This window comes from Topomyia yanbarensis, chromosome 2 (genome assembly GCF_030247195.1).
Source record: "Topomyia yanbarensis strain Yona2022 chromosome 2, ASM3024719v1, whole genome shotgun sequence".
NCBI classification, from domain to species: Eukaryota; Metazoa; Arthropoda; class Insecta; order Diptera; family Culicidae; genus Topomyia; species Topomyia yanbarensis.
The window spans coordinates 391125383-391141502 of record NC_080671.1 but is presented as its reverse complement, the minus strand read 5'-3'; the positions used below and the strand labels follow the sequence as shown (position 1 = coordinate 391141502).

General features: G+C 37.4%; 2 protein-coding genes across 2 annotated transcripts; one reads left to right on the top strand and one right to left on the bottom strand.

The window, feature by feature from the left end:
- Nucleotides 1-2264: 2264 nt before the first annotated feature.
- LOC131684792 (mitochondrial ribonuclease P catalytic subunit) lies at nt 2265-3990 on the top strand. Its single transcript, XM_058967935.1, has 2 exons — nt 2265-3036; nt 3096-3990. Exons 1-2 carry the CDS (start codon nt 2332-2334, stop codon nt 3948-3950), a joined length of 1560 nt encoding a protein of 519 aa, XP_058823918.1. The 5' UTR covers nt 2265-2331; the 3' UTR covers nt 3951-3990.
- Nucleotides 3991-5049: 1059 nt separating this feature from the next.
- On the bottom strand, nt 5050-8962 carry LOC131684795 (polyubiquitin-C-like). Its single transcript, XM_058967937.1, is given in 3 exon segments — nt 5050-6661; nt 7949-8413; nt 8806-8962. Coding segments are annotated over 2 exon segments (2070 nt in total). The 5' UTR covers nt 8407-8413; nt 8806-8962.
- Between the last annotated feature and the right edge of the window lie 7158 nt (nt 8963-16120).

The following is a 16120-nucleotide window of genomic DNA, read 5'->3' as shown; positions in this document are numbered from 1 at the left end:
TTATCAGCATTTAGAAAATACACTGCAGTGAATTTTTGAACAAATTTATCACCGGGGCTAACATCACTTACTTCTGAAATGACCAGATAAATGAATGTCACCACAAAAAATGACAGGAACGAATATTTACACGATAAATCAACGGAACAGAATGTGAACGTCACGTCAGCTTTTCGTAAGAATACAACAGGTGTGACTATTTATTTATATGAATTTTGTGTGTTCCGTGTTTCCGTGACGTTGATGTTGTCGGTGCACGTCTCTATCTAAGAGAAGAGAAGACAATCGCGTAGCTAATTTGATCCAGTTCTAACCTCAATATTGAACCAACTTCTGATTGGTCATTTTGCCAGTCATAGGCGTTCATTATATTTACAAGCGGGATAGAAAACAGTGCTGCTGAATCTATTCTGGCTACGTTTCATACACATCAACCATTCAGGAAAAATTTAAAAAAGTCCTGAATGTCGTGTATTGTTGAGAGAGAAATAAATAAAAAAATTATTTAATTTTTAAATGCAGCTAGCATTGTAAATTCTTGGTTGAGGTGCGATCTTTGAGGTAAAATTATTTTCAGTAGTTGTGAAAAGCATACAAAAGGTATCTGGCAACGATGAACGCTTGTTGTCTTTAGATTTACGGCAGGGCCTAGTCGAGAAAATTAAGAAGAGCAGGAAGCCTGTCGTCGTCTCTTCTCTTAGGTCTCTATAAGAACTGCACATGCTACTCAAAGTCCTTATGTTGACTAAGGGCCGATTTCTTCATCCTAGCTTAGCGCTTAAGCCAGGTTTAAACGTACTGGTGAACCTGGTTTAAAAGTTAAGCGAGGGTGAACAAATCGGCTCTAAAGACCGATTTTTTCACCCTCGCTTAACACTTGAACCAGGTTCACCAGTACGTTTAAACCTGGCTTAAGGCTAGTTTACAGTTCGGAAAACGTGTCACGGGATTTGGGTCCTTGTGTAATTTAAATGAGGCTCGGGATATCAAATCCCGTGACGGGAAATGAGTCTACACAAAAATGACAGTTTTCCTGAAGTGTAAACCCAACCGCGGGATACGTTATACGGGGGTGAAGCAATCAGCCCTAAGAATAGAGATTATAACTACTAGAGGGAGCAAAGCGCTACTGTTTCCATCTGAGACGAGACATGCAGATAGTAAAAAATCGAACGTCAAATGCAGCCAGCAGGTACTGTCAATGCAGCCAGTCCATTTAAATTATGTGAGGCAAAAAGAGAGGCTATGCGAGGCGAACGATAGAATGAACAAAAAAAAAAAGAAAACATCTATCGGCAAGTCCCGTCCCAGGTCTCCATGTATTCACGGACTAAAACATGGGGTCTCGCTCTAGCATATTGTATCCCATTATAAGAAATTTTAATAAATGAATTCATAAGCCATGCCTATGACATTCTAAAGCGTTCAATGGCATCATCAGAAGGCTGGTTCATATGCCGAGACTTATGAAATTCTCAGATGCTTCCCGGTCGGCGTGGCAAGCAGAAAGTTAGCAAAAGTTGAGCAAAGCGAAATTGATGCTGGCAGAGTTTCTGCGAGCATTTTGCGCGATTTGTGCGAGAATTCTGGCAACGAATTCGCTCAAATGCAACAACCGTTTCTGGCAGAAGCGGTTAAACCAACCGATGCTGCTCACTTTTATCCAGAATCGAGCCAGACATGTACGGCCAAGATCTCTGCACGCTTCCTGCCACATCTTTGTCAGATGTTTTGCTCGATTCGTGCTAAATTCTACCAGGTAGGAATTGCCAGGATCTTTGCACAGTTTATGTCCGAGTTATGCCAGAGTTTAGCTCGGTTCCTGTAAAAATTTGCCAGAAAACGCGAGCGAAATCGAGTTCGCCCTAGCTCAACTAACCCGACAGGATACGCGCAGAAATCTAACAGGGCTGCCAAACAAAGGCACAGAAATTTAGCAGAGCGGTCTCTGCCAGAAAATTTGCTCACTGGGTTTTTGCTCGGTGTACTTTGACATGTGTGCACCCGGGGCAATATTGCATTTGCAATATTAACATTAATATGTGTTAAACTAATGTGCTTAGCCTAGGGCCTAGCATATGTAAGAGCAAGATGATAAATTATCAGTGTTAACGGTGTTAACAGCGATATGCGACTTCTAGTAGTTATAATCTCTTTTGCCCTATGTCTGCAAAGTCTTTGCATATACTACAAATCATGATGCATTGTATCGGTGAACGAAAGATGACGTATCGTGTGAATTGTACTTCTCTATTTACCAACATTGCAATTTTGTCCACGAGTCTGAATTTGTTTTCCTCGCTTTCGGTTCTGTTCACACGACGTAAAACAATGATTTCCCGGATAATTTCCCGACAAAGATTCCGTAAAATTCTGCAAGAAGTACCACGCTACTATGCGGGAATTCATCAGAGAGATCCGTTGATTCGGCTGCCAACACAACGATTGAACGATTTAAAGCAAAAGCTCGCTGATAGTCCACTTCCATCAGAGATCGAATGGAGCGAAATACGTAAGAGCATTTTAGATGAACGGCGATTCACAGCAACCAACGTAGACAGTACAGTACTTGGACTCTGCAATACGCTAGAAAAGGGAAAATCCTATGTGGAATACTTGCGAACCAAAGGTATCGATGTCAACATGGCAATAATCTGTAGACTGCTGAGACTGTATCGATTGCAAGACAATAGCGGGGATCATTTGAGCGAGCAAGATCAACAGGATATCTTGAAAATTTACGCTGATCTCAGGAAGGAAAATGCTGTGTTGGACCCAACAACTTGTGCAAACTTAATTGGCGCTCTCACGCTTACCAAACATTGGCGGGAATCATTTGAACTACTGAATATGATTAAACTAACTGGGGCTCCGGATAGTTCAACTTACAACTACATAATTCAAAAGTGCTTTCTCACTGGCGATCATGAGATGGGATGGACGCTGCTAAAAGAGCAAACAGAAAACAAACGGCTTCCGAATGATTACGTATTTATGGCATGGTTAGAGTACAGCCTCAGCGCTGGTCTTCCTATTGTAAGAATTAGTGGGATTTGTAATACTCGATAAATTGTTATCATACTTTACTTTTTCAGGCGAATAACATAGAAAAAATGCTTTCATTCACCAGCGATTCATCAATCTTTCTGTCGAAAAATGTTGGAGCTGTGCTAAAACAATTGCACCCTAGGACAGGTATTACCGCCCATGATGCCAAAATTACAGAAAAAGGTAAATGCTCGCACTGCAAATCTACCCTAGCTAGTATTGTAGTCCAGGAACATTCATTCCGTGCTTTGAAAGATGCTTTCCTGAAGGCTGTGATAATCAAAAAAGAAATATTCAACAAAACCACACCGGAAGAATTACAGCGGTTTCAGTTATTTATCGACAAAACTAAACCGTACGATGTAGTAATCGATGGTTTAAATGTAGCATTTTCCACTGGGAATCAAAAATCCCCAGCCGTTTATGCAACGCAGATCGCAGCGGTGGTAAAGCATTACGTGCAGCAAAAGAAACGGGTGTTGGTAATCGGTCGGGAACACATGGGTCGTTGGCAGTCAAGGGAAATGAAATACATCCGACAGAAGAGCTTACTTTTTCTCACAGAAGACCTTTCTCAGGACGATCCGTTCCTGCTTTATGCAGCGCTTGAGAGTGGCCCTCAAACGGATTTTTTTTCTCGTGATCTAATGCGAAAGCATTCCTTTCTGCTGGGCAGTGAACTGGGCACTGTGTTTAAACAATGGCAACAGCAGCATCAGTATGCATTGCTGACAATTACACCCGAAGGAAAAGTTCTTATAAAATCACCCTTTCAGTACGAGCTATACGCCCATCGGCTACCGGGAGATTCGAAGCGATGGCACGTGCCACTGGTGGATGACTGTCAGAGGCTTCCTAAGGTGGAAAAGCAAGCTAACTGGTTGTGTCTGAAGATTGATTAATATAAGTGTTGCGTCAGTCTTTGCAAGAGTGGTTTAGTTAGTACATATTTGATCAGTTTGGTAGAACTTTAAAGAATGACCTTGTTTGCAAGTCAGATAAGCAGTAAAGTTTCGTCGGGAAAGTATGGTTGGGAACACAATCAATTTTTCAGAAGGAAGCTGCTATTGCTATGGATGAGTGTAGATGGATTGTAAAGAATGTAGATGAACCTCGCATTGCCACAGCTAGAAAGCAAGTCTTGGTACTTCGCTGCGGTGCTAAAACTTCTGTTTCGACAGAATGCGTAGTGTAGAGGATATTTGTTAAACCGTTCTTTTTTTCGAACATTCGATAGGTCGCTTACCAACCACAACTACAATGGTGAAATAGGGACGGCTGTGCTGTGTTAGTCACGTTTTCAGAACACACTATTGTAATCCGATGCATATGGTTCCCGGAACTGGTTGATTGTTCATGTTGGAGGCGATTAGGGAAAGTCCTCGTTCCCTTATACATTGGCGATGAACTACCATGCTACGAGTAAACTACAACTGACTTTCTGTTGTAGCAAGGAACATCACGGATTTCAGTTTACACCGACGAGCAAGTACGACACTTGTGATATAGAAATACAACTAAAAAAGAAACATGCAAACCAGAGTATGAACAGTTACTGGGAGAAACAAAGCCGGATGTCTTCGTAAACAATGTGAGTATTATTGAATATTCACCCTTATTCTTGTTTACGACGAATGCGAGATTCGTTGGAAAGCGATTCGAACGAATAGTAAGCGCATTTGATTTTGCTTTCGTAAACGGGAATACCAACCACTTTTGAACGAATCTCGCATTCGTCGTAAACAAGAATGACAAGTAACTAAATTGGTTTTGTAATTACGTTGTTACAAATGAGCTACCGAAAATTTGTATAGCGATTCTTATGCTGGTAACCTCAGTCCGATTTTAAAACTTGGTTTTGTGCGATTTTACATCGCATATTTTACATTTACAACAATCAAATCGGCTTTTATAAGCATGTCCTGTTCTTGCGACATTTATTTTCGGATACATAATTAAAGACCAGAGAAACTAGTTTAAAAACAGTCGTTTATTCATTGTTTATTTGACTTATTGCCCGCCTCTCAATCGCAATACTAAATGCAGAGTACTTTCTTTCTGAATGTTGTAATCAGACAGGGTGCGACCATCCTCAAGTTGCTTGCCAGCAAAAATCAGACGCTGTTGATCTGGAGGAATGCCTTCCTTGTCCTGTATCTTGGCTTTGACGTTTTCAATGGTGTCCGAAGGTTCGACTTCAAGGGTAATGGTCTTTCCAGTCAGGGTTTTCACGAAAATTTGCATTCCTCCACGAAGTCGGAGAACCAGATGGAGAGTGCTTTCCTTCTGAATGTTGTAGTCGGACAAAGTGCGACCATCTTCAAGTTGCTTGCCTGCAAAAATCAGACGCTGTTGATCTGGAGGAATGCCCTCCTTGTCCTGAATCTTGGCCTTGACGTTTTCAATGGTGTCCGAAGGCTCCACCTCGAGGGTAATGGTCTTTCCAGTCAGGGTTTTCACGAAGATTTGCATTCCTCCACGAAGACGGAGAACAAGATGTAGAGTGCTTTCCTTTTGAATGTTGTAGTCAGACAGAGTGCGACCATCTTCCAGCTGTTTGCCAGCGAAAATTAGACGTTGTTGATCTGGGGGAATGCCTTCCTTATCCTGAATCTTGGCCTTGACGTTTTCAATGGTGTCAGAAGGTTCGACTTCAAGGGTAATGGTCTTTCCAGTTAGGGTTTTCACGAAGATTTGCATACCTCCACGAAGTCGGAGAACTAGATGGAGAGTGCTTTCCTTCTGAATGTTGTAGTCGGACAAAGTGCGACCATCTTCAAGTTGCTTGCCTGCAAAAATTAGACGCTGTTGATCTGGAGGAATGCCCTCCTTATCCTGAATCTTAGCTTTGACATTTTCAATGGTATCTGAAGGCTCGACCTCGAGAGTAATGGTCTTTCCAGTCAGGGTTTTCACGAAAATTTGCATTCCTCCACGAAGACGTAGCACCAGATGTAGCGTGCTTTCCTTCTGAATGTTGTAGTCGGACAAGGTACGACCATCTTCCAGCTGCTTGCCAGCGAAAATCAGACGCTGTTGATCTGGTGGGATACCCTCCTTATCCTGAATCTTAGCTTTGACATTTTCAATGGTGTCCGAAGGTTCAACTTCAAGGGTAATGGTCTTTCCGGTGAGAGTCTTGACAAAAATTTGCATTCCTCCGCGAAGACGTAGGACGAGATGCAAAGTGCTCTCCTTCTGAATGTTATAGTCAGACAAAGTACGACCATCTTCCAGTTGCTTGCCAGCGAAAATCAGACGCTGTTGATCTGGAGGAATACCTTCCTTATCCTGAATCTTAGCCTTGACATTTTCAATGGTGTCCGATGGCTCCACCTCAAGGGTGATGGTCTTTCCAGTTAGAGTTTTCACGAAAATTTGCATTCCTCCACGAAGACGTAGAACCAAATGCAAGGTGCTCTCTTTCTGAATGTTATAGTCGGACAGTGTACGACCATCTTCCAGCTGCTTGCCAGCGAAAATCAAACGCTGCTGATCCGGGGGAATTCCTTCCTTATCTTGAATTTTTGCCTTAACGTTTTCAATAGTATCAGATGGCTCAACCTCGAGGGTGATTGTCTTGCCAGTCAGCGTTTTCACGAATATTTGCATCGTTGAAAGACTGTTGAAGAGAGAAAAGAGAAATACTTGCTATGAATTGTGAAACTAACACAAAGAAGTGAGTCACTTCCAAACATGATATGGCTGGTTTTGCTTTTGCGTTTTTCGAATGCAGTGAAAATTTCGATGACGTCATGCCCTTGTTTCTAGCAAAATCGTTCATTTTCAATTAGGCTCCATAGTTTCAGCATTTTAAACATATTACACTTACTAGATTGAATTTTAAACAGCGAAATTTGCTACTAAATATTATGTATAATTATAATTAAAGGAACAACATAATTTTGAAAAAGATGATGCAATGATCCTCAAAAGTTTTCAAAACATGAGCAATTTGCCTTTCTTTGTATTTTGATGGGAATTACATTACTATTAATCAAATTGTGCACATTAAATTGAAATTATTTCATGAATTGCCAATACGTATATGTTTCGTAATCAATCGCCATTTTGGATGGAGAAAATATCACTGCATCTGGAAAGCACACTGTCCTTGTCTTCCATTGAACGTACCTGTTTCAGTGTATTTTCCACAATAAAATTCACCAACTTATTATTTTCTGATTAAAAATTTGAATAGTAATTACAATGTTCACTTTTCACTTCGGTTTGCACGGCTCGTTTATTGTATCCCACTTGACTTCACTTCACTAGGAAACGATTACGATTGAGCTGTTCCCACTTCGGGGACAGGCTTTTATAGGCCACATTGTTCATGGTGTTCATTATTCGAGAACATACCATCATTGAAAACCATATCGATGTGTGTATGTGTGTGTTTATTTCTTTACTTCATCGCACATCCTTTACTGCCGTCAATTAAAGCGTATGTTCGGTGACGTTTATTTTCCTTATTTCGAGATTATGTGGGTAGACGTTTTTCGAAAGAAAAATGGAAGAAAATTTTTATTTTTCGCATCAGGAATTTCCAATTGATGTTTTGTGTATATTGGCTACCCAGATATGAAGTACAATCGAATGAGATTAGAGTACATTTCTCTTGTTGGCGGAAACCTATACTTTAAAAAGTTCATTATCGGGTTCAAAATCAGTCTCCTCATCTAGAACATGCTGGATTGTTCAAATAAACTAGTAATGATTATGTGATACCTCAAGTTTTCTTTATTTATATATGCATATATATTAGTTGCTAAATTAAATTATTACTTTATTAACCCTTTTTTACTTATAATCTATCTCCGTTGCAATAAAAATCCTTCCCATTTCCAAGTCGTCATACCAACTTCGTCGTGATTTTTCCCTTCATTGTTCTCATTGACCGCCCTTTAACCGCAGAACCAAGTGCAGAGTCGATCCCTTGATGATGCTGTATTCTGAAAGGGTGCGACCGTCTTCCAACTGTTTGCCGGCAAAGATCAAGCGCTGCTGGTTTGGCGGGATTTCTTCTAGTCTTTCGGAAACTTTGACTTTCAGGGCTTCGACTGTGTCCTCTGGCTCGGTATCGATGGCCATGGTTCTGCCAGTTAACATTTTGACGAAGACTTGCATACCGCCTCGAAGGCGCAGTACCAGATGCAATGTGGATCCCTTCTGTATGTTGTAGTCCGAGAGAGCACGGGCATCTTCAAGCTGCTTGCCAGCGAAGATCAGGCGCTGCTGATCTGGTGGGATACCTTCCTTGTCCTCGATCTTGCCCTTGATGTTTTGAATAGTGTCGACAGCCTCGACATCGAGGGTGACGGTCTTGCCGGTCAGTGTCTTGACGAAGATTTGCATGCTGTACCTGAAATAGATTCATCAGAGGATGCACATGAGGACACGCTGTTGACAATGGATGTGCATGAAAGTTGGCACGCTGCATGTTATGTCGATAGTTTCGTGGGCAGTGGAAGACAATGAGCTAATAAGAGTTGGCAGCTAAATCGATCGAATTTGTCCAAGAATTTCTTCCTTGTTTATTTCTCCGCTAAAAATAACTTTTAATGCTATTAGGAGTTTTGTACGTATGTATGTTCTGATGATGTGGTTCGAATGTAGTGAGTATTTCGTTACAAAACACAAACCGCAAACTGATATGGTGAAGAGAGTAGTTGTGAACTATCGCTGGTTGTGAGTGTATTAATGCACTAATACTACCAAATGATTTGAATTTCTAGCTGAAGAATGAACGCTTACCTTGTTGAGGATAGATCACAACTTTTACGAAAATTTCAGAACTACTAGCAGGCCTAGCCACTTAGTTCTTATCCCTAATGCTGTAGGAGACCTTGTTTGATAACAATGCATCAAAAAGGTGCTTTTATAGTACGCACGTTGCTCATGATGTGTGGTTCATTCGCACGATCGGATACGAACTTATTTTTGGCAAAGTATCAATCGATACTGCACGGTAGTTGCCAAATTATCGCATATTCGATTGAAAACATCTAAATGCTTGATTAAATGCGAAAACTCGGAATGCATTTACGATATTTTAAATCTTGCGACAAGTAAAAGCATTCAACTGGCATCACTTTTCAAAATGAACTGCAGTATATCCTTCATTGAGAGGGTTGTGTTCATGCTACGGCAAAATGTGTCGATGAACTTCTGGTCACGTGCTAAGTCGTTTTGGCGCGAAATTTATTCTATAATTGGGATTGTTACGCGGATCAAGGTGAACCAATTCGTTTATTTCTAACTCGATTAATCTCGTCAATAGATTCATATCGTTATATAATCGTTTAGTCGAGGAAGTTAGTTGTTTTCATGGTTTTTACTTTATAAATAAACGATGCACATACAATTTTTTATAGTATATGGTATATTGCGGGCAAAAATTGATCTTAATTCTAAAGATTCTTTTCCATTCTAAACGTATAAAGCGTTATTGTATTTTTTAGTGTTCACATGTTGATACATATTGCTTAGTCGATAAAAAATGTTTACATTTTATGTGAATTACTGTCAATTAAATCAAAAGACGTAATATGAAAAAACAAGTTATTCAATTAAAAGGCGTAATATGAAAAAAGTCAACAACTTATTTGTGGATTTGCAAAGCAGAGTAATTATGTAAACAATTGCTTTGAATAATAGATGGGAATGTCACACACAAACGTTTTAAGACTAATTTTTTTCAATAGAATGACGGAGGTTTTGTCTTTCAGTGTGCAGTTTGACGAATCAATATACTTTACGTTGCACACGCGTTAGGCGCAGCTTTTGGATGCTAGATATCATGTGTTGATTGATAGGCCTGTTGATAGGTCCTGGACTTTTCAACTTCAACAGTCTTTCCCAAGACTATCAAACTTTCTTTAATTATCCCTTAATAATCCTCATCTAAGACTAGTAATTAAATAGTTGTGTGATCAATGAAATGGGGTATTTGAAATCATCATTTTCAAGAATAATTGGGTCATTGAACCTGCATTTGTTTGTTTCCGATGTAAGTGACGTTAAAGATATGTAGCCGATCTTTTTTTCACTTTTTTGGATGTAAATGACAAACGAAAATTATTTTTTTAAATTTAATAATACGATCATACCTTCCATTGAACTACCCTGCCCTTTATTCTTTTGCTGTAATAACTGTCAAAAATGCTAAGTCATGTGGCTAAATTCACTGTCAAGGAAGACCGATAGTGTCAAACGTGTTCACATTTTAATAGAAAATGAATTAAAACTTATTTTGAAAATTTTAATGGTTGAATGTATAACGCAATATTCAGAAAGATGAGCTCTATCGGTTTATTAAATAAAAAACGCTTTTAATCCACCTAACAGTGTGATGAGACATTTCTTATAACTCTTATCACTCTCTTCGGATATTATATTGTTTGAGAACATTTAGAATTTGATGCTTCGCGATGTTTTTGATAACACATACTACATGGGATAGTGGCAGGACTCAGAGAATCGCTCAAATCAGCATAGGACAACATCAGTGCTAGAAATCTCAAACCAAATCAATGGGAAAGCGAAAAAATGGCCCATAAAATAAAATATCTAAATTGTGGTGGGAAAACTGAATTTATATATTGTACTGAGCCAAAAAATCGAATTTTTTTTTGATTCGATTTCAAATTTACAACGCGACTGAGAACTAAGAAAATTTAATGATATCACGCTATCTCTGAAGTGCATGCGTGCATAGTAGGGCATTGCAAAAAAAACTTTTTTTGAATTCTCAAAGGCCCCCCCTCTCATATTGTGACAAATGTCAAAGTAAGCTCAGATGCCAAATTTCACATCATTTGGACAATTTTAGACCCCCGCCCACTTCGCTTGAAATTTTTTGAAATTGGTACTATGGGAAAATATGGAGGAAAAATACATTAAATGCTCTAACTTTTGAAGTAGCAATCATAAAATTACAATTTATACCTCTTTTGAAAGGAAGTAATCTAAGTATTTGAATGAAGATATATTTGTTTCTTGAAAAGAACGGGAAAGTGGGGTACTGGGTCATTTTGGCCCCAAAATCCCCTATTTTTAATGATTTTTCTGCTCCGTGATGCAAATCATACATATTTTGTAGTTTTTCTAATATGAAAAAATCTCAAAAATCGAACGGAACCCTTTTGACCTTAGTTCGAATACGAGAAGTTGGGGTTATAGGGCTTTTTGTCAGTCATATTAAATTTTATCATTTTCTCATGCATATATCTCTATTATTCTTCAATCAATTTTCACAAAATGTAACTTATTGAACGTGTAAAATTCTGAGGAATAAAACAAAAATAAAAACGTTAAAGGTAAAATTCAAAAACATCAAACCTTTTGATATTTACTCTACAAATCTCATTTTTTTCATTATTTGTCCTAATACCTCAACTTCCCCTATTTTTCCAGGAATGAAACTTTTCTCATGTGATCCCTAAGCATATTTTACACTAAAAGTAGTAAATTAAATAAGAATTTTGTTGTTAAATGGAGTTAATATGTGCGTTTTTATGATAAAAATGTGAAATCGACACTATATGTCAGATAATTTGATGTTCCTGAATTTTACCGGTAACGAATCTATTTTTGTTATAATCCTAAGGATTTTCCACGTTCAACAAGGTATAGTTTATGAAAATTGAGTGAAGAATAATATATTCACGAGAAAATGATGAAGTTTAATATGAATGTCAAAAGGCCATTTAACCCCAACTTCTCGTATTCGGACTAAGGTCAAAAGGGTTCCGTTCGATTTCTGAGAATTTTTTACATTAGAAAAACTACAAAATATGTATGATTTTCATCACGGAGCAGAAAAATCATTAAAAATAGGGGATTTTGGGGCCAAAATGACCCAGTACCCCACTTTCCCGTATTTTTCTAGAAACAAACATATCTCCATTCAAATACTAAGATTATTTCCTTCCAAAAGAGGTATAAATTTTAATTTTATGATTGCTACTTCAAAAGTTATAGCATTTAATGTATTTTCCTCCATATTTTCCCATAGTACCAATTTCAAAAAATTTCAAGCGAAGTGGGCGGGGGTCTAAAATTGTCCAAATGCTGTGAAATTTGGCATCTGAGCTTACTTTGACATTTGTCACAATATGAGAGGGGGGGCCTTTGAGAATTCAAAAAAATTTTGTTTCCGATGTAAGTGACGTTAAAGATATGTAGCCGATCTTTTTTTCACTTTTTTGGATGTAAATGACAAACGAAAATTATTTTTTTAAATTAAATAATACGATCATACCTTCCATTGAACTACCCTGCCCTTTATTCTTTTGCTGTAATAACTGTCAAAAATGCTAAGTCATGTGGCTAAATTCACTGTCAAGGAAGACCGATAGTGTCAAACGTGTTCACATTTTAATAGAAAATGAATTAAAACTTATTTTGAAAATTTTAATGGTTGAATGTATAACGCAATATTCAGAAAGATGAGCTCTATCGGTTTATTAAATAAAAAACGCTTTTAATCCACCTAACAGTGTGATGAGACATTTCTTATAACTCTTATCACTCTCTTCGGATATTATATTGTTTGAGAACATTTAGAATTTGATGCTTCGCGATGTTTTTGATAACACATACTACATGGGATAGTGGCAGGACTCAGAGAATCGCTCAAATCAGCATAGGACAACATCAGTGCTAGAAATCTCAAACCAAATCAATGGGAAAGCGAAAAAATGGCCCATAAAATAAAATATCTAAATTGTGGTGGGAAAACTGAATTTATATATTGTACTGAGCCAAAAAATCGAATTTTTTTTTGATTCGATTTCAAATTTACAACGCGACTGAGAACTAAGAAAATTTAATGATATCACGCTATCTCTGAAGTGCATGCGTGCATAGTAGGGCATTGCAAAAAAAACTTTTTTTGAATTCTCAAAGGCCCCCCCTCTCATATTGTGACAAATGTCAAAGTAAGCTCAGATGCCAAATTTCACATCATTTGGACAATTTTAGACCCCCGCCCACTTCGCTTGAAATTTTTTGAAATTGGTACTATGGGAAAATATGGAGGAAAAATACATTAAATGCTCTAACTTTTGAAGTAGCAATCATAAAATTACAATTTATACCTCTTTTGAAAGGAAGTAATCTAAGTATTTGAATGAAGATATATTTGTTTCTTGAAAAGAACGGGAAAGTGGGGTACTGGGTCATTTTGGCCCCAAAATCCCCTATTTTTAATGATTTTTCTGCTCCGTGATGCAAATCATACATATTTTGTAGTTTTTCTAATATGAAAAAATCTCAAAAATCGAACGGAACCCTTTTGACCTTAGTTCGAATACGAGAAGTTGGGGTTATAGGGCTTTTTGTCAGTCATATTAAATTTTATCATTTTCTCATGCATATATCTCTATTATTCTTCAATCAATTTTCACAAAATGTAACTTATTGAACGTGTAAAATTCTGAGGAATAAAACAAAAATAAAAACGTTAAAGGTAAAATTCAAAACATCAAACCTTTTGATATTTACTCTACAAATCTCATTTTTTTCATTATTTGTCCTAATACCTCAACTTCCCCTATTTTTCCAGGAATGAAACTTTTCTCATGTGATCCCTAAGCATATTTTACACTAAAAGTAGTAAATTAAATAAGAATTTTGTTGTTAAATGGAGTTAATATGTGCGTTTTTATGATAAAAATGTGAAATCGACACTATATGTCAGATAATTTGATGTTCCTGAATTTTACCGGTAACGAATCTATTTTTGTTATAATCCTAAGGATTTTCCACGTTCAACAAGGTATAGTTTATGAAAATTGAGTGAAGAATAATATATTCACGAGAAAATGATGAAGTTTAATATGAATGTCAAAAGGCCATTTAACCCCAACTTCTCGTATTCGGACTAAGGTCAAAAGGGTTCCGTTCGATTTCTGAGAATTTTTTACATTAGAAAAACTACAAAATATGTATGATTTTCATCACGGAGCAGAAAAATCATTAAAAATAGGGGATTTTGGGGCCAAAATGACCCAGTACCCCACTTTCCCGTATTTTTCTAGAAACAAACATATCTCCATTCAAATACTAAGATTATTTCCTTCCAAAAGAGGTATAAATTTTAATTTTATGATTGCTACTTCAAAAGTTATAGCATTTAATGTATTTTCCTCCATATTTTCCCATACCAATTTCAAAAAATTTCAAGCGAAGTGGGCGGGGGTCTAAAATTGTCCAAATGCTGTGAAATTTGGCATCTGAGCTTACTTTGACATTTGTCACAATATGAGAGGGGGAGCCTTTGAGAATTCAAAAAAATTTTTTTTTTGCAATGCCCTAGTGCATAGTTCCAAATTTTACTTCGACATCGACTTTTTCTAAAGGTGACTTCCCAGTAGTATTCTTGATTTGAATTATTATCGCTAATCGTAATGCCAAAGAACAAATAAAAACCTCTCGAAAACGAACCGTTTGGGAAAATCATCATCATTACTGGAATTTTCATTTTCACGAATCTTTTCGATAACCTTCCGTCACTTGCGTTAATGCACTGGGTGCACAGTGCTCTGAAAATCTAGCGAAATCGTCTTAGGGCACCAGCGGGTCTAATTCAGAGCTATCTGCGCGGCGAGTTAAATCTGTAAAGAATACTAAAAATCAATTTCTATTCCATAATTTTCAGTTCAGCAATTCGAGAGATCGTGCTCACCGCAAGCCATGAAAAATAGACTACGTTGTGAAGCGATGGTCACTATTTATTAAAAAATCACGGTTAAATAAGAAATTAAACTATTAAAAAATTTCAAATAGTTTATAATTTTCACAAACTTATTAGGAAAAATTGCTTTCGTAATATTGTGTAGGAAAAAGCTGAAAATTTCAGTATTTTCTCTATCTGCAACATATAAACCGTTAAGTATACCGATTAATTGGTACACGAATTGGAATAGGTTCGCCAAATTTTGGAAGAAGTCTATAAAATAACCCCTTGAAAGCTACCTAAAAATTGTTGTAGTTCGATGCAATAAAAAAATCCCCAAAAATGAAATGTACCTATTAATGTGAAACACAGTGAATAATACATACAATAAAGACCCATTTTTATCAATCTCATGGTGTATTTTAGGCTGACAAAATGGGGACATTGACTAAATCGGGCAATTTTTTTTTCTTTATACTAAACTGAAGCTGCCAAAATATTCTTCCCGTCCCTTGACGTAGCCTGATAACTATTTCTGATTATGATGAACTTTTTATTTTTGCATATTTCCATCTTCATGATAAGGAAAACATGCGCAAGAAAGGATTTACTCGAATTCAGTCTTGTTCGTCTGCTAGAGCCCATCAAATATATGTTCATATTTGGCTGATAAAATCGGGGTTTCAATGTATTATAATAGATATTCAGCATTCGAAGAAGTTTCTTGTGAACGAGTGTAGAACGACTTTGTTTCTACTTACTTGAAGTCAGCGGCGTAGCCAGAAATTCGGTTTGGTGAAGGTTTGGTGAAAATGTTTGTGCAAATCGGTCCAGCCATCTCTGAGAAACAGAGTTCACATTTTTTTCCACATACACACATACACACATTTTCCGATCTCGACGAATTCAGTCGATTGGCATATGACACTCGGCCCTCAGGGTCGGGATTAGATTGACGAATTTTAGAGTGAATGAGAAAGGCAAAAACATTTTTAGCAAATTTTAGAGATCAAGACCAATAGATCAGTTACATATCAGGACCCCATCCCGACAATTTATCAAAAGTCCTCATGATGTTTACAACAACAGGTTATCAATGTAGGGATCAGATAATTGTTATTGTAATATTGAATTAAATCAGTCTGCATCAATAAATTTTCAACTTCGATCCAATATTTTTTTTGGTGTGTTTGAGGGGGGTGGGGTTGTATGGTGTTAAACCTCAAAACCTTCTCTTGGCTACGCCGTTGCTGGAGTTATTTATTTCGCTTTCCGATATGTTTCAGATCGATCCGATGGTCATAAGTTAGTAAAATTGCAGTTAGAAGGTTCGCACAAATGAACGTTTTTGCACTGATAAGTTATCAAGTTCCTTCCAGACAACTTGGA

What these genes read in the sequence shown, in the direction of transcription:
- LOC131684792 (XM_058967935.1), top strand. Translation starts at nt 2,332, where the DNA reads ATGATTTCCCGGATAATTTCCCGACAAAGATTCCGTAAAATTCTGCAA. An exon ending in TCAGCGCTGGTCTTCCTATT is followed by an intron (nt 3,037 to 3,095) that starts GTAAGAATTAGT and finishes TTACTTTTTCAG; the next exon opens with GCGAATAACATAGAAAAAAT.